The 18,907-nt window shown below is 42.7% G+C and overlaps 1 protein-coding gene across 7 annotated transcripts in view; it reads right to left on the bottom strand.

The window, feature by feature from the left end:
- Nucleotides 1–18,907, bottom strand: part of SPACA7 (sperm acrosome associated 7) — a 58,361-nt gene that overhangs the window by 22,971 nt on the left and 16,483 nt on the right. For all 7 annotated transcript variants that reach the window (XM_054665583.2, XM_054665584.2, XM_016925569.4 and 4 more), the window contains 4 exons: nucleotides 18,665–18,721; nucleotides 13,632–13,721; nucleotides 12,596–12,703; nucleotides 10,588–10,683 (listed from right to left, as the gene is read on the bottom strand). In XM_054665583.2, the coding sequence (XP_054521558.2) occupies nucleotides 10,588–10,683; nucleotides 12,596–12,703; nucleotides 13,632–13,721; nucleotides 18,665–18,721 (351 nt within the window). The remainder of the gene's footprint in view (nucleotides 1–10,587; nucleotides 10,684–12,595; nucleotides 12,704–13,631; nucleotides 13,722–18,664; nucleotides 18,722–18,907) is intronic.

Genomic DNA, 18,907 nt, shown 5'->3' with positions numbered 1-18,907 from the left:
CAGCAACACAGGTGGAACTGAAGGACATTAGGTCAAGTGAAAGGCACACAGAGCCTAATATCATATGCTCTCACTCATATGTTGGAGCTAAAAAAATTGATCTCATGGAGGTAGAGAGTGCAATGGTGGTTACCAGAGGCTGGGAAGGTAAAAAGGGAGAAGGAAATAGAGAGAGATTGGTTAATGGGAACAAAAATACAGTTAGATAGAAGGAATAAGTTCTAGCATTTGGCAGCACGGTAGGGTGATTACAGTTAACAATATGTTATTGTATATTTCAAAAGTACTAGAAGAGAAGATGTGGAATGTTCTCAACCCAAAGAAATGATAAATGATTGAGGTGGTGGACATCTCAGTTACCCAGATTTGATCATTACACATTGTATGCATATAGCACAATGTTAAATGTGCCCTGTAAATATGTGCAACTATTATATATGAATTAAAAACTGAAAAACCAGATAGTACGTGGTGTAATAAGAAAAAAGGGAATTAGGGACATTTAAAAAGTTGTAAGTACAAAGGTGTTTAGTAGAACAAAAATATAAACTTTCTTAAATACCCAAAATTTTTTTTTATAATTTAAAGAACAGGAATATTTACTTCCTAAAAAGAAAACATAGCAAATGTAACACAATCTACATAATTTTATGATATTTTGACAGGGTCGTGATGAATTATCAGTCACACTGATAATGTAAATGAGCTTAACTCATCCATTAATTATTTTTTTTAGTTTTCCTGAGAAAGTAAGATCCAAGTATATGCTGTATACTTAAGTGATGTTGAGTGGTTAAAAATAAAGAAATGGACGGACAACATTTTGCTTATCCATGTATTCGTCAGTGGACACTGGATTGCTTCTATGTTTTTGCTATTGTGAATAATGCTATGAACACAGGGGTATAAATGCCTCTTCAAAACCCTGCTTTCAGTTATTTTGGGTGTATACCCAGAAGTGTAATTGCTGGGTCATACAGTAATTCTATTTTTTATTTTTTTGAGGCACCACCATACTGTCTTCTGCAGTGGCTGCACCATTTTACATTCCCACCAACAGTGCACAAGAATTCCAATTTCTCTGCATCCTCCCCAGTACTCACTATTTTTTTAATAGTCTGAATTGGACTACTCAGGTGCGTCATATAAGTGGAATCACACAGTATTTGTCCTTCTGTGATTGGTTTATTTCACTTAGCATAATATCTGCAAGGGTCATCACTGTTTTACTATGTGTCAGAATTTTATTTCTTTTTAAGGCCAAGTAATTTGCAAATTATATATCTGATTAGAGATTAATATTCAGAATATATAAAAACTCCTAAAACCCAACAACAAACAACTTTTATAATTTAAACAACAAGAAATATATATATATATTTTTAATTGTACTTTAAGTTCTAGGGTACATGTGCACAATATGCAGGTTTGTTACATATGTACACATGCGTCATGTTGGTGTGCTGCACCCATTAATTCGTCATTTACATTAGGTATATCTCCTAATGCTATCCCTCCCCCATCCCTGCACCCCATCACAGGCCCCGGCATGTGATATTCCCCTTCCTGTGTCCAAGTGTTCTCATTGTTCAATTCCCACCTATGAGTGAGAACATGTGGTGTTTGGTTTTTTGTCCTTGTGATAGTTTGATGAGAATGATGGTTTCCAGTTTCATCCATGTCCCTAAAAAGGACATGAACTCATCCTTTTTATGGCTGCATAGTATTCCATGGTGTATATGTGCCACATTTTCTTAATCCAGTCTATCATTGATGGACATTTGGGTTGGTTCCAAGTCTTTGCTATTGTGAATAGTGCCACAATAAACATACGTGTGCATGCATCTTTATAGCAGCATGATTTACAATCCTTTGGGTGTATACCCACTAATGGGATGGCTGAGTCAAATGGTATTTCTAGTTCTACATCCTTGAGGAATCGCCACACTGACTTCCACAATGGTTGAACTAGTTTACAGTCCCAACAACAGTGTAAAAGTGTTCCTATTTCTCCACATCCTCTTCAGCACCTGTTGTTTCCTTACTTTTTAATGATCACTATTCTAACTGGTGTGAGATGGTATCTCATTGTGGTTTTGATTTGCATTTCTCTGATGGCCAGTGATGATGAGAATTTTTTCATGTTTCTGTTGGCTGCATAAATGTCTTCTTTTGAGAAGTGTCTGTTCATATCCTTTGCCCACTTTTTGATGGGGTTGTTTGTTTTTTTCTTGTAAATTTGTTTGAGTTCATTGTAGATTCTGGATATTAGCCCTTTTTCAGATGAGTAGATTGCAAAAATTTTCTCCCATTCTGCAGGTTGCCTGTTCATTCTGATGGTAGTTTCTTTTGCTGTGCAGAAGCTCTTTAGTTTAATTAGATCCCATTTGTCAATTTTGGCTTTTGTTGCTATAGCTTTTGGTGTTTTAGACCTGAAGTCCTTGCCCATGCCTATGTCCTGAATGGTATTGCCTAGGTTTTCTTCTAGGGTTTTTATGATTTTAGGTCTAACATTTAAGTCTTTAATCCATCTTGAATTAATTTTTGTATAAGGTATAAGGAGGGGATCCAGTTTCAGCTTTCTACATATGGCTAGTCAGTTTTCCCAGCACCATTTATTAAATAGGGAATCCTTTCCCCATTCCTTGTTTTTGTCAGGTTTGTCAAAGATCAGATGGTTGTAGATGTGTGGTATTATTTCTGAGGGCTCTGTTCTGTTCCATTGGTCTATATCTTTGTTTTGGTACCAGTATCATGCTGTTTTGGTTACTGTAGCCTTGTAGTATAGTTTGAAGTCAGGTAGCGTGATGCCTCCAGCTTTGTTTTTTTGGCTTAGGATTGTCTTGGCAATGTAGGCCCTTTTTTGGTTCCATATGAACTTTAAAGTAGTTTTTTCCAATTCTGTGAAAAAAGTCATTGGTAGCTTGATGGGGGTGGCATTGAATCTATAAATTACCTTGGGCAGTATGGCCATTTTCATGATATCTATTCTTCCTATCCATGGGCATGGAATGCTCTTCCATTTGTTTGTGTCCTATTTTGTTGAGCAGTGGTTTGTTGTTCTCCTTGAAAAGGTCCTTCACATCCCTTGTAAGTTGGATTCCTAGGTATTTTATTCTCTTTGAAGCAATTGTGAATGGGAGTTCACTCATGATTTGGCTCTCTGTTTGTCTGTTACTGGTGTATAAGAATGCTTGTGATTTTCGCACATTGATTTTGTGTCCTGAGATTTTGCTGAAGTTGCTTATCAGCTTAAGGAGATTTTGGGCTGAGACGATAGGGTTTTCTAAATATACAATCATGTCATCTGCAAACAGGGACAATTTGACTTCCTCTTTTCCTAATCAAATACACCTTATTTCTTTCTCCTGCCTGATTGCCCTGGCTGGAATTTCCAACACTATGTTGAATAGGAGTGGTGAGACAGGGTATCCCTGTCTTGTGCCAGTTTTCAAAGGGAATGCTTCCAGTTTTTGCCCATTCAGCATGATATTGGCTGTGGGTTTGTCATAAATAGTTCTTATTATTTTGAGATACGTCCCATCAGTACCTAATTTATTGGGAGTTTTTAGCATGAAAGGCTGTTGAATTTTGTTGAAGGCCTTTTCTGCATCTATTGAGATAATCATGTGGTTTTTTCTTTGGTTCTGTTTATATGCTCGATTACGTTTATTTATTTGCGTACATTGAACCATCCTTGCATCCCAGGGATAAAGCCCAGTTGATCATGGTGGATAAGCTTTTTGATGTGCTGCTGGATTCGGTTTGCCAGTATGTTATTGAGGATTTTTGCATCAATGTTCATCAGGGATATTGGTCTAAAATTCCCTTTTTTTGTTGTGTCTCTGTCAGGCTTTGGTATCAGGATGATGCTGGCCTCATAAAAATGAGTTAGGGAGGATTCCCTCTTTTTCTATTGATTGGAATAGTTTCAGAAGGAATGGTACCAGCTCCTCCTTGTACCTCTGGTAGAATTCAGCTGTGAATCCATCTGGTCCTGGACTTTTTTTGTTTGGTAGGCTATTAATTATTGCCTCAATTTCAGAGCCTGTTATTGGTGTATTCAGGGATTCAACTTCTTCCTGGTTTAGTCTTGGGAGGGTGTACGCGTCCAGGAATTTATCCATTTCTTCTAGATTTTCTAGTTTATTTGCGTAGAGGTGTTTAGAGTATTCTCTGATGGTAGTTTGTATTTCTGTGGGATGGGTGGTGATATCCCCTTTACCATTTTTTGTTGCGTCTGTTTGATTCTTCTCTCTTTTCTTCTTTATCAGTCTTGCTAGAGGTCTATCAATTCTGTTGATCTTTTCAAAAAACCAGCTCCTGGATTCACTGATTTTTTGAAGTGTTTTTTGTGTCTCCATCTCTTTCAGTTCTGCTCTGATCTTAGTTATTTCTTGCCTTCTGCTAGCTTTTGAATGTGTTTGCTCTTGCTTCTCTAGTTCTTTTAATTGTGATGTTAGGGTGTCAATTTTAGATATTTCCTGCTTTCTCTTGTGGGCATTTAGTGCTATAAATTTCCCTCTACATACTGCTTTAAATGTGTCCCAGAAATTCTGGTATGTTTTGTCTTTGTTCTCATTGGTTTCAAAGAATATCTTTATTTCTGCCTTCATTTTGTTATGTACCCAGTAGTCATTCAGGAGCAGGCTATTCAGTTTCCATGTAGTTGAGTGGTTTTGAGTGAGTTTCTTAATCCTGAGTTCTAGTTTGATTGCACTGTGGTCTGAGAGACAGTTTGTTATAATTTCTGTTCTTTTACATTTGCTGAGGAGTGCTTTACTTCCAACTATGTGGTCAATTTTGGAATAAGTGTGATGTGGTGCTGAGAAGAATGTATATTCTGTTGATTTGGGGTGGAGAGTTCTGTAGATGTCTATTAGGTCCTCTTAGTGCAGAGCTGAGTTCAATTCCTGGATATCCTAAGAACAAGGAATATTTATCTCCTGAAGAAACATAGCAAATGTAACACAATCCACATAATTTTATAATATTTTGATAGAGTTGTGATGAATTATCTGTCACATCCATAATGTAAATGGGCTTAACTCATCCATTAATGTTACCCATCCTAATGATTGTGAGGTAATATCTCATTGTAGTGTTGATTTATATTTCCCTAATGATTGGTGATAATGAACATCTTTTCATGGACTTATTGGCCATGTATATCTTCTTGGAAAAAAGTCTCTATTCAAGTCCCTTGCTAATTTTTAGATAGAGTTATTTGTTGTTGGGTTTTAGGAGTTTTTAAAATATATTCTCAATATTAATCTCTATCAGATATGTAATTTCCAAATTACTTGGCCTTAAAAAGAGAGAAAATTCTGACACATGCTAAGACAGGGATGAACCTTGAAGACATTATGCTAAGTGAAATAAACCAATCACAGAAGGACAAATACCATGTGATTCCACTTATGTGAGGCACCTGACTAGTCAAATTCATAGAAACAGAAAGTAGAATGGTGGCTGCCAGAGCCTGGAGGGAGGCAGAAAGGGGAGTTATTCCTTAATGGTACAGAGTTTCAATTTGGGGTGATAGAAATAATTCTGGAGACAGATGGTGGTGATGGTTAGACAGCATTATGAATATGTTTAACATCATGGAACTGTACAGTTAAAAATGGTTACCATGGCAAATTATGTTGTGGGTATTTTAGCACAATTTAAAAAATTGAAGAAAAAAGCAAATGAATAAAAATAAAAGTTTAAATGGTAAACTAAAAAGTAAAGAATGGACAAAATATATCTTATTATTTAATATGAAAGCAGAGAGATAGTGGTCCTTATGGCAGAGAAAGAAATATCCAATCCTCAAAACATTAACATGACAAAGAAAGTATCTTTTCGATGCTAAAAGTTGGAATTCACAATGAAGATATAATATTCATAAAAATCTATGCACCAAGTAACACAGGAATCATACTCATAAAGCAAAAACTACAGAAAATGCAAGGAGACACAGACAGAAAAATATTTATAATAGAGAATTTTTACACTATTCTTAACAAAAGACAGGTTGAATAGGTGTAAAATGTAAGAGGAGACTTAAACAACATAATCAAAAGGTTGTTGTTATTAACACACACCAGATTCCAGTTAAATCTTGACACTGGAGAATACACCTGTTTCTCAAGTGCTTATGGAACATTCACAAAAATTGAGTATGTTTATGTAACCATGAACAAATTTTGTAAAGTAAAACTATTACAAACAGTACTTTCTGATCACAGGGCAATAAAACTAGAAATTATGATGAAAAACAAAGACAAAATGCCCTGCTACCTGGGAATTGGAAAACTTTTGGTTAAAAGGGAAATACAAGCTAAAATGATAAATTTCTGGAAAATAATAATGAAAACACTATACACGAGAATCTGTGAAATACATTTAAAGAAACACAGCACTAAACACTTATTGGTAAAAGGAAAAAAATAAAAGAATTACTCAGGTCTAAAACTAGAAAAAGAGCAAGAAAGTGAACTATAAGAGAAAATAAAGAAGGTAATATTAGTGACAAAGGCAGAAATTAATGAGGTAAAGAAGAAAATACATCCTGGCTAACATAGTGAAACCCCGTCTCTACTAAAAATACAAAAAATTAGCCGGGCATGTTGGCGGATGCCTGTAGTTCCAGCTGCTCTGGAGGCTGAGGCGGGAGAATGGCATGAACCCGGGAGGCGGAGCTTGCAGTGAGCCAAGATCGCGCCACTGCACTCCTGCCTGGGTGACACAGCGAGACTCTGTCTTAAAAAAAAAAAAAAAAAAAAAGAAGAGAATACAATGGAGCTAATTAGTATATCAAAACACTGGATTTTGTCTTAAAATTTATATGGAATGAAAAAAGAGCTTGCATAGCCAAAGCAAGACTAAGCAAAAAGAACAAATCTGGAGGCATCACATTATCTGACTTTAAACTATACTATAAGGCTATAGTCACCCAAACAGAATGGTACTAGTATAAAAATAGGCACATAGACCAAAAGAACAGAATAGAGAACCCAGAAATAAAGCCAAGTCCTTACAGCCAACTGATCTTCAACAAAGCAAACAAAAACATAAAGTGGAGAAAGGACACCCTATTCAACAAATGGTGCTGGTATAATTGACAAGCCACATGTAGAAGAATGAAACTGGATCCTTGTCTCTCAGCTTATACAAAAATCAACTCAAGATGGATAAAGGACTTAAATTTAAGACCTGAAACCATACAATTCTAGAAGATAACATTGGAAAAAACCCTTCTAGACATTTGCTTAGGCAAAGACTTCATGAGCAAGAACCCAAATGCAAATACAACAAAAACAAAGATAGATGGGACTTAATGAAATGAAAAAGCTTCTGCACAGCAAGAGAAATAATCAGTAGAGTTAACAGACAATCCACAGAGTGGGAGAAAATCTTCACAATCTATACATTTGATAAAGGACTAATATCCAGAATCTACAATGAAAAAATCAGCAAGAAAAAACAAACAATCCCATCAAAAAGTGGGCTGAGGACATGAATAGACAATTCTCAAAAGAATATATACAAATGGCCAACGAACAGTTGAAAAAATGCTGAACATCACTAACGATCAGGGAAATACAAATCAAAACCACAATGCTATACCACCTCACTCCTGCAAGAGTGGCCATAATCAAAAAATCAAAAAATAATAGATGGTGATGTGGATGTGGTGAAAAGGGAACGCTTCTCCACTGCTGGTGGGAATGTAAAGTGGTACAACCACTGTGGAAAACAGTGTGCAGATTCCTTAAAGAACTAAGAGAAGAACTACCATTTGATCCAGCAATCCTACTACTGCATATCTACCCAGAGGAAAGGAAGTTATTATATGAAAAAGACACTTGCACATACATGCTTATCACAGCACAATTTGCAATTGCAAAAATATGGAATCAGCCCAAATGCCCATAAATGAATGAGTGGATAAAGAAATTGTGGTATATATATGCTATGGAATACTACTCAGGTATAAAAAGAAATGAAATAATGGCATTCATAGCAACCTGGATGGAACTGGAGACCATTATTCTAAGTGCAGTAACTCAGTAATGGAAAACCAAACATCGTATGTTCTCACTCATAAGTGGGAGCTAAGCTATCAGGATGCAAAGGCATAAGAATGACACAACGGACTTTGGGAACTTGGGGGAAAGTGTGGGAGGGGAGTTAGGGATAAAAGACTACAAATTGGGTACAGTGTGTACTGTTCGGATGATGGGTGCACCAAAATCTAAGAAATCACCCCTAAAGAACTTATTCATGTAACCAAACACCACCTGTTTCCCAAAAACCAATGGAAATTAAAAAAATCCCTGGATTTCAGAAAAAACGATAAACCAGACAGATCACTGGCTTACTTGATCAAGAAGAAAATGATTAAGCATAAATTTACAAAACAAGAAATCATAAAGGGGAAATAACAATGGAAACAAGTAAGTTTTTTTAAAGTCAGGAGATGATTTAAAGATCTCTATTCAAATACATTTGAAAACCAAGAAGAAGTAGATAACTTCCTAGGGAAATATAGATGGCTAAATTGACCCCATTGATTAAGAAACCTGAAGAATCACTTTTCCTAGAAGAAATAAAGTTATTAAGGAACTACCCCAGAAAAAGCACCAGGAAGAGGTGGTTTCACAGGGATTTCTCATAAATTTTAAAAGACAAAATGCTTCTGATGCTCTAAAGAACCAAAAAGGAAAGAAAAATTTCTAATTTTTATTATAAATTTTTTATTGTAACATCAGTATTTCAACCTGATAAAGATAGGTTTAAAAAAAAACCCAACCATAGACTAGAGTCATTTGTATATTTGGATGCAGAAATATGAAATAAAATATTGGCAAGTTGAATCTAATACCATTCTAAGAATATAATCAACATGACCAAATGGAACTTATTTTAGAAATGCAAGGTTGGTTCAGTATTAGGAAACTCATTAATATCATTCACTATATTTAATAGATCTAAAGAAAAAAACTATTGGCTCCAAAAATGATAAAAAAGACTTTGACAAAACGTAAAATGGTTGATGGATGCTTTCCTTACATGTTCAAATGTGTGTGCCTCAGTTCCAAAGCCAGAATCCTACTTACTGGATAAACATTATAGGCATTTCTACGAAGGCCATGAACAAGGCAAGAATGCCCACTCACTCCACTACTATTAAACATTATCCTAGATATATCAGTCAATGCAATTAGGCAAGAGACATCAATGAGATGCATAAAAATTGGTAAAGAAGAAGAAAACCGTTTCTATTTAACAGATGTTAATACAGCAGATCTGGAAAACCCTAGATAATTAATGATAAAGCTAACTCAAACAAGAAAATAATTCAGTAAGATAGCAGGATAAAATTAACCTATAGAAATCAAGGCATTCATATAAAAGACCAGTTAAAGTACACAATGATAGATAAAATCTTGCTTGTAATAGCAAGAAAGTAGACCGAATACTTAGGAATAAGCTTATCATGACAGTATAACACCTATACAAGGAAGACTTAAAAATATTCCTGAAAGATAGGAAATGACATTGAACAAACAGAAGGACATTACTTATTCTTAGATAGATCCACTCAACATTGTAAAACTGCCAGTTATTTTCTAAATTACTTTACAAATGTAAAGCAATCCCAATAAAAACATAAACTCAAGGAAAGGAAATTAGACATGTTACCAAAAATATAATCAGGGAAACATGGAAAAAGAGAAGCTAAAAAAACTAAACGAGGGAAGTGTGTCCCAGAGGTTAAAATACACTGAATAACACACTGTGGTGCTGGCCCCTTAGCAGAGGAATGTGCTTCATGGCCCAGACAGGACAGTCACACACAGAAAAACTTCGTGTGTAATACGTGTGGCTTTGCAAATCATGGGACAAAGATGGACTTTTAAAAAAATGGTTCAGGGATAACTGTGTAGCCATTCGTAAAAATATAAAATTAGGAACACCTCACACCATGCTCAGAGATAAACTCCAAATGGATCCAAGAGCTAACGTAGCAGATGAAGTCCTATAAATACTGGAGGAAAACAAATTCTTCTTTAGCCTCAGTGTGGAGACAGACTTTCTAACTCAGAAAGTCAAAAGCTAAAGGCAGTCAGAGATTGATAATTTTGGCTACACAAAAATTGACGTTTTTTTGCATGAAAAATTATAAACGTAGTCAAAAGTCAACTAACAAACCCCAACAATTATCCATCTATCATCTATCTGTCTATCATCTTTCTCTCTCTCTCTCTAAATGTTTGTTCTTAAAATATAAAGAGCTTTGAGAAATGAGGCTAAAAGACCAAAAACCTAAAGGAAAATGGGAAATTGTAATGAATGCAACATTTACAAAAGTGGTATAAAAATGGCCCTTAAACATATGAGATGTTTAAACTCACTCATAATGAGACAATTGCAAACAAAAGCAGTACTGAAATACCACTTCTCACCATGATGTTGGTGGAAACCTAATGGCATAACAAGGCATACTGGCGAGGCTGGAGGGAGACAGTCACCTCACACACTCATGCCTCCGTTTCTCCCACAGAGCTCTCAGTGTGGGCAGGGCACATTTACCTTTACTGGAAACACTCTTCTCACTGCCAGGAGACACCTGTGGCCCATGATAATTCTCAGAAGGATCGTCATGGAGATTTGCATTAGCATTGGCTTCTTTAATGACAAATATGGAAAAAATGGGGAAAATGTCCTTGATTACACACTTATAAGCACTTTGGTCATTTATTTATTTAAACATGCTAAGTTGAGATGCTAATATCATTTTCAAGTTTTATTTGAAAATATGTTTTGGAAACTCAATATGTGAATACAGAGCCAGGCCTCATCTGACTATTAAAACTAGATATTCACTCCTCCACATGTCCTTTGACCCAACATCCCAATGCTAAGAATTGACCCTGGAGATAATTCCCGACAATATGAAAATACCTGTGCTGCAGGCTGCTCACTGCAGCTGTGTTTGAGATGGCAAAATATTGCAAACAATGGAAAGATACATACAAAAGATAGTGACTGCAGAACTGGGGTAGGAAGAAAGGAGTGTGGCCAGGAAAGGAGGATTTGCACAGATCTGTGATTTGCACAGAAGTGTTTCCTAGCTCTTTCTGTGGAGAGGGCCTGGAAGCAATGCTGTGCCATTGAACTTAGCAAGCATCCAGTTATTGGCTCACAATCAGTAACGGTGTTAGTGTTTTATAACCCACAGACTATAGTAAATCCCTAGTAGCCCATGTAGACAGTAATAAGCAACCGAATACATAAACAGGGGAGGAGGGGCAGCTCTTTCTTAAAGCAGAATCCCAATTAATAAATGGAGAAGCAATGGCAGAAAGAGAAACTCGCCAGTTGGCAAACACCACACTGACCACCAGGCAGACAAATTCGGAGGTATTCATATTAATTTTAAATAAAATCTTATTCCTGTTTAAGTCCTGAAAAAATTGAGTTCAATCTTTCCCAACTCCAGACTCTGTCTTACTGGGGGGACTGTTCAGGGTAATGGATTGGGATGCAGATTCCTGGGCTCCTGCAGAAATGCTTGGCTCCTGGCACACCATCAGATACTGGAGCTGTGACCTGGTCCTGTGTGTGGGGAACACCACAGATGTCCTACATGTGTGTCCTGGTGATATGGTTTGGCTCTGTGTCCCCAACCAAATCTCATGTCTAAATGTAATCCCCGGTGTTAGGGGAGGGACCTGGTGGGAGATGATTGGATCATGGGGGCAGAGTTGCTCCTTGCTGTTCTCATGATAGTGAGTTCTCATGATAGTGAGTTCTCATGAGGTCTGGTTATAAGTGTGTGGCACCTCCCCCTTCACTCTCTCTCTCCTGTCTCCATGTGAAGATGTACTTGCTTCCTCTAGGGTCTTCTGCCATGATTGTAAGTTTCCTGAGGGCTCCCAGCCATGCCTCATGCACAGCCTGCAGAACCATGAACAAATTAAGCCTCTTTTCTTTATAAATTACTCAGCCTCAGGTAGTTCGTTATAGCAGTGTGAGAATGGACTCATATACCTGGGTATATACATGTGCCCTTTCTGGTTTTGAATCTCCAGGGTAAAGAGGAGGTATTTTGCCCCTCCATGGGGTCCAAGTATCTTATCCTCTGAGCCTTTGCACACTGATTTTTTTCCCAGCAGACTCATCTGTTGGAGGGAGGCTTTTCCCTACTTCTGGGGGACCCCCCTGGGGGCACTCTGGCTCTCTCTGCACCTGCCCTGTGAAGGAGAAGTGACTTAGCTGAAGCTTTGGGAGAGGGGGCTAGGCATTGTGGCAGCACCTGCCTCCCTGTCTTGGCATCTGCCTGCCCATGAGACATTTCTGCTGTGCTTCCCTGGGCTGTGTTTTTTCCAGGGTCGGCCCCACAGCAGGGGGTGAGGAAGCTGGGGGTCCCTCAGCCCCGACAGAGACTGGGAGATCTGCCCAACCAGGGGAAGTGGGCACATTCTCCCACCAAGGGTTTATCCTCCGGGAAGGAGATGTTTCCGCCTGCGTCTGCCTGCCTCCTACCTCTCCCGTTACAGCTGGACTTGGGAAGGGGTAATTACTGGGTTGCATTTACCATCATTGGAAATTTTGTCCTCAATGCCAGGAGACAATTGTAAATTCTCTAATAATTCATGATAATTCTCAGAATCACCAGCTTGATAATTCTCATCAATACCAGCATCTTCAATGAAGAACATGGAAAAAAATGGGGAAAAGTTTTCTTGATTACACAGGTATAAACATTTTTGGCCCATGCTTTATTTTACAATATATGGTTGGGATGTTAGTACAGTTTGCAAGCTCTATTTGGAAATGTGCGTTGGTAAGTGAAGGTATAAACAGAGTCAGGTGCCCTCTGACTCCCTTGAACCAACAGTGTGGACCTTGGCAGATGGCAGGTGAACCAATCCTAGGAACTGGAATTTACATTCTGGGTGCAAGATTTCAAGAGAGTGCTGAACTTTCCTGCTGCCGAATACATTTTCATGCACGCGTGGGGATTTCTGATTCCCAGTTCTCTCCTTGGCAACTGTTGATTTAGTACTCTGTCTTGGTTCTACATGTGCTGTTCTATTTCCTTGCATATGTCTTTGACCATGTGAAGCTGCACTTGGGGAAGGCCATTCTTTGTGTTGGTTCATGACTCACTGTGTGGCTTGGGCAAGTCATTTGCTAGACCTTGGTTTTACCTTCTGTCAAATGGGGTGATGATAACTGCCCTGCTCTCTCAGAAGCCTTGGGTGAGCGTGAAGTGAGAGCATGGGCGTGTGTGGGAGGAACTGTAAAGTGTTGGTTAGTGCAGGGTTCTCAGGTTCTTGTGCCCTGTGTTCCTGCAGTGGCTCCCGAGGGCGAGAACGTGCCTGAACACACACTCCAGAGATCCCAGAGTAAAGGGAATTGTCCCTGCCAGTCTAGGGTTGACTTCCTCTGTCTCGGGAAGCTGTAGAAATGGTTTTAGATGCCATATTGTTCACATCTCCATGTGCCTTTGCCCCAGAAGTAGCTGGTCTTAATGCTCAAATTATAGGGTCACGTATTCCATACCACAGACCTCCAGGAATAAAGGCAATTAGAGGGTTAGAAAGGGGTGTGCTTGCTTTTTTCCTTACGTATCAGTGTTGATAATGTTGATGCTGTACTTGGCATTTCGCTCGGTGTTGTTTTATTCAGATCCAAAATCTCCTGGACCAGAATTTCATCTTGGGAGAAGCACACAAGATCACATTAGAGTCAGCCCCACAGGGCTGGCCCTTGGCTCCTGTCCCCTAAGGCCATCTGTACACACAGTGAATGGGAAACAGGAACTCCGGGAACCCAGGGGATGTGGGACTTGACTTTCGAAAGAACCTTCTCTGGGTGGGCAGGCCGCTGCCTCCCTCAATAATTTCAGAAAAACTGAGACCATTTGGACGTTTTGGACACTGAACATTGCCCCCCAAAGGTACAAGGCTGGACGCTTGGCCTACACGTGGTCCTAAGTCTCCTTCCTTTCCTGGGTCCCTCTGTCCCATCTCTGAGGCTCTCCCAAAGCTGCCCTCTGTGTGTGAGTGAGCGTCGCTCCTGATCTCTGTGTCAACACAGCCGCATTTTCTTCTTTTACGTCCCTATGGGTTCTCCTAGGGAGATTTTACCATGAGAGCCCTGAGCTTTGTGTCTGACAGACCCGGAAAAAACACACGAGCTCTGCTCCCACCAGAATGTGATCTTGGACAAGCGTCCTCACAGCTCTGGGCTTTGGTTTCCTGTCTGTAAAATGGGGGTATGTATTTGCCTGTGGGCTTTTCTGAGGGTCCAATAAAGCAGTGTATGCAGAAGGCGCTCAGCATGGAGCCTGGGCCATGGCCAGGTGTTGTGGCAACTGAGAGTCACCGCTGTCTCTGCAGCACAGTCACCAGGCCAGGCTGCAGTGCTGGGCTGGGCAGTGGGTCCTGGTTTGCTGGGGCCCTCTGGGTTTAGCCCAGAAAGTCCCTCAACAAGAAGCTCCTCAGCCCCAGGCAAAGCAGGCGTCTGGTCACCCCAGGACCAGCTCATGCAGAATTCGAGGGTAAAGGGGAAGAGGCTGAAAATGCCACTGGAAACGAAGATGTCACCAATACGACCGATAAAAAAGCTTTGTCCTGGGCTCTTGGTTTCTCACCCAGCAGCCGCGCTGTCCCTCTTTCTCGCTCACAGAGCTGGGTTTTGGCAATGTGTGCCCCCAGTGAGGCCCCCTGCAGCCGGGTGGGCTACAGCCCTGTAAGGTAGGAGGAGTCTACCAGCTCTGCGAGGAATTTGCTCCTCCTGATAAAAGGGGAACCAGTGTCCAGGCCTGCACCCCCGCCTCCTGCCCTGGGAGTGGACGAGGTGTCTGGCACTGTGGACACCATCCTTGATCATGAGGCACGAGCTTGAGGAGAGGCCAGGACAACCTCAGGGACATGGCCTCGTGTTGTGAAACTGCCAGACCAGAGCTGTGTGCCACCTGCCTCTTAGCCGCGGGTGCCCCAGAATCCCAGCCAAGGGGCTGGGCGCTGCCACTCAGGCTCTGTCCGCTGGGGTCAGTGATTGGACGGAAGCACCAATCTTAGGAATTCCAAGTTCCTAAACAGTCGTGGTGTCCAGTGAGATGGGGTCTTGGAGAAGAGTGGGTATGCATTTGAATGGCAAGCATTTACTGGGCACTCTTCTGAACCAGACACTGCACAGGCACTGGGGGGCCAAGGATGGCCCAGCCTCAGTCCCTGGTCTCTACCCCACTCCAGCCAGCCATGTCCAGGAGGCAGCATTCTACAGCCGTGACCAGGCACAGCAGGTCAGCAGTAACAGAGCTTCCACCAAGGGCAGATGGGCTCCCAGGGCAAATGGGGGCAGGCAGAGGATAGGATTCAGCTGACCAGCCCTAAGAAGTGAGCCCTCCTGGGGCACTGTCTGAACTTCCTGGCCAACTCTGGCTTCAGTTACCCCACTGTTACTGGGAGTCACTCCTGTCCATGGCAGATGGGCTGTCTCTGCAACTCTCCATCTCTAACAACTGCACCCACAGTCCCTGACCTGTCCCAGTGTGACCCAGTCCACTCCATGCCTGAAGCTGGGAGTGGCCTCCTGGGGACCCAAACTCCTCGAGTTGCAGACACCCTGGGATTCCCTGAGGGGGATGGATGGTGGCCCAGCTGTGGGGAGGCGCACTTCTGCTTGGAGAGCAGTCATGGCTGTGGGGGCCAAAGAGAGGCGGGGGGCCGAGCCACCCCAGGGTGAGCTAGGGCGAAAGGCTGCCTTGACCCTTCCACGGGCCTCCCTACCCTCGGGGAGATTGGTCAGGGCTAGAAAAACGCTTTAGGTAGAGATGAAGCCAGCAGGTGGAACAAGGTTAGGAAGCTCTTTGTTTTAAAACCAAGTCTAACTGCTGATGGTTGAATTTTTTGAGATAGGAGAAGCTGAAATACAATGACCAGACCATCCATCAAAACAGCTGGCCAGGCTGGGCGCAGTGGCTCACTCCTGTAATCCCAGCGCACTGGGAGGCCGAGGTGGGCAGATCACCTGAGGTTAGGAGTTTGAGACCAGCCTGGCCAATATGGTGAAACCCTGCCCTACTAAAAATGCAAAAATTAGCTGGGTGAGGTGGTGCACATCTGTAATCCCAGCTACTCGGGAGGCTGAGGCAGGAGAATCGCTTGAACCCAGAAGGTGGAGGTTGCAGTGAGTTGAGATCTCGCCACTGCACTTCACCCTGGGTGGCAAGAGTGTGAGACTCCATCTCAAAAAAAACAAAAAACAGAAACAGAGCCAACCACACCTGCAGCAGCCAGTCCGGGGGGCTGGCCTGCTCTGCAGTAAGACTTGCAGGAAGTCAGACCTCCTCTAGCAACGACTCAGGCAGCCGAAGTGCAACCTCTGGACCGGCCGGCCCCAGAGGGCCAGGAATGCATCCATCACCGACAGCTCCTCTGGCTTTTGTCCTCGCTTCCAACTCAGAGCCGACCAGAGAAAGCCACACATGCTCCCTCACCAACCCCTCACCGCCCGTCTGATGAGCCACCCCCAGCACACCCAGCTGCAGCCTGCACGGGACCTGGGCTTCCTTTGCCTTAGTGAGGCCCCATCCCCTGCCTGACTCAGAGGCTCTGAAATTGCACGTGATGGTGACTCGGAGGCTTTGAAATTGCACGTGATGGTGGTGACTGCCCTCCCACAGCAAGCTCTGGACAGAGAGTCTCGGCCTGGCCTGCCTGGGTGGGCTTCGCTGACCTCCACAGGGATTTGAATTCTCACTGTCAATGCTTTCAGCTTTCTACCTAGAAGAAATCTGGGGGTGTGGATGGGGGTAAGAGCTGCTGCCTCCTTCTAGGTTTAGTTGGTCAGGACCCAGGAAAAATATCAGAAACGCCAGCCACTCTTTCCTCTTCCAGAATCCTTTCCTGAGGCCACTGTTTCTCCAGGGGTGGCTGAGACACTGGCTGGAGCAGGTGCTGGTCTCAGGACTAAAACTCTCAGAATCTGGCAACCGCCAGATTCACCAGGAAAGTGAGTCCAGTCACAGCCATTCCTTGACCTTGGGGAGTCTAACTCCTGCCTGGGGCAGTTCGCTTGAGTACCCAGAAAGTGGACGGGGCGGCAGGAGCAAGAATGGGAACATCCATTCATTCACTGCAGCGCTCACTCATCCATCCATGTAACCCATCAAACACGCAGGCAGGCAGAGCTTTTCCCAGGCCTCTCCCACCCAGATGTGGAAAGGGAGCAAAGCCTGACTTCTGACAGCAACAGCTCCTAGAAAGGGCCCAGCACCTGGGGGCCCTGCATTCCCACGGGAGCCCCTGTTCAAGGCCGTGCAGCCTTCACAGCCGCAGTCCCAGGCCCTGCCGGATGGAAGGTGGCCCCATCCTCTACCCCGACCCCACTCCAGAGGCAATGCTGGCAGAGAAGTCCTGGGAGGTGACTGTTTCCCAAGGGCATCAATGTGAGCAGGGGTCAGGACTGCATGCTCTGAGTCCCAGCATTCTAGGCCTCAGTTTCCCCACATGTAAAACAAGAGGTCAGAGCAGAACTGCGGGCACTGGCTAAAGGTTCACACACTGGAGCGTGGCTGTCCACGTGGAAATGGCCGTGAAGGCAAAGGACACATGGAACTGTGGAGAGCCAGCGTGATGGAAAGACTGAAACATCTCATTAGTAATTTGACACTGATCACATGTTGAAATCATTACGTGAAATAAAATGTTATTGCAATGAGTTTCATCTGTGTCTTTTTTTTTTTGAGACAGAGTCTCGCTCTGTTGCCAGGCAGGAGGGCAATGCTGCAATCTCAGCTTACTGCAACCTCTGCCTCCAGGGTTCAAGGGATTCTCCTGTCTCAGCCTCTCAAGTGGTTGGAACTACAGGCACACATCACCACGCCCAGCTAATTTTTGTATTTTTAGTAGAGGCGGGGTTTCACCATGTTGGCCAGGATGGTCTCTGTCTCTTGACCTCGTGATCTGCCCACTTTGGCCTCATCTGTGTCTTTTTAATGTGGCCACTAGACAATGAAAAGCACATCTTCGGCTCATGCTGTGTTTCTATTGGACAGCCCTGGCCCAGGGCAGCCGTTCTCAGCCGGCTGTACTTTAGCATCACCTGCAGAGCCCTAGAGAAGCACAGAGGCACCAGGCTCAGCCAAACCAGCACGGCCTGCATCCCCAGGGTGAGGCCAGGGGGTCTGTAGTTTCCACCATCTTTCCAGGGGGCTGGCAGGGCTGAGGCGGTGGAGGAGGGGACGGCTCAGCCATGGGCCTCTCAGGTGCACAGGAATCGGTGGCATCAGGTTGAATGCGGTGCTGGTGCTGGAGGGCTGGGCCCAGCTTGCCGCTGGGCGCTTCTAACAAGCTCCCCAAACCAGGTGATGCAGATGCTGAGGGTCCTTGGACCTCACTTTGAGAAGCAAGGCTCCCAGGCACCTTTTAGGCGTAATGGTCTAAAATTCTGTCTTCCTTAATTTCTTGAGAGTTTGACTCTTAAATGTCAGCAGTAAAGCTATGGGCCATTGGAATATGATTCTAGCCCCAAACCAATCAGTTCCCTCCGCTGTCTGCAGCTCGTACCAGGTTATCTGGGAAACAGCCACAGACAACCATCCAGCCCCCTTCACGTACAGGCCAGAGGTTGATAGGAGGGGCTTCCTTACCTAATAATTCAGACATATCCTCCTGTTTTGAACTGAATGGTATTTCAGTAGGTGAACCTAGAAGGAAATAAAAACCCTATAGTTTAACAATGTTCATTGAATTTGCATATTTTTCTCTTTAAATGGATATGGTTTTGTGGGTGCCCACCAGCCCCCTCTAGAGGAAGGAGCCCTGCCCAAGTTCCAGTCTCTCCTGTGGGTGATGAGAGATGGCCCCAGGAAAGTTCTCTGGGACTTGGCTTT

This window comes from Pan troglodytes, chromosome 14, assembly GCF_028858775.2.
Source record: "Pan troglodytes isolate AG18354 chromosome 14, NHGRI_mPanTro3-v2.0_pri, whole genome shotgun sequence".
Classification (NCBI taxonomy): domain Eukaryota; kingdom Metazoa; phylum Chordata; class Mammalia; order Primates; family Hominidae; genus Pan; species Pan troglodytes.
Note: the sequence above shows the minus strand (reverse complement) of the source record. Positions and strands in the feature narration are given on the sequence as shown.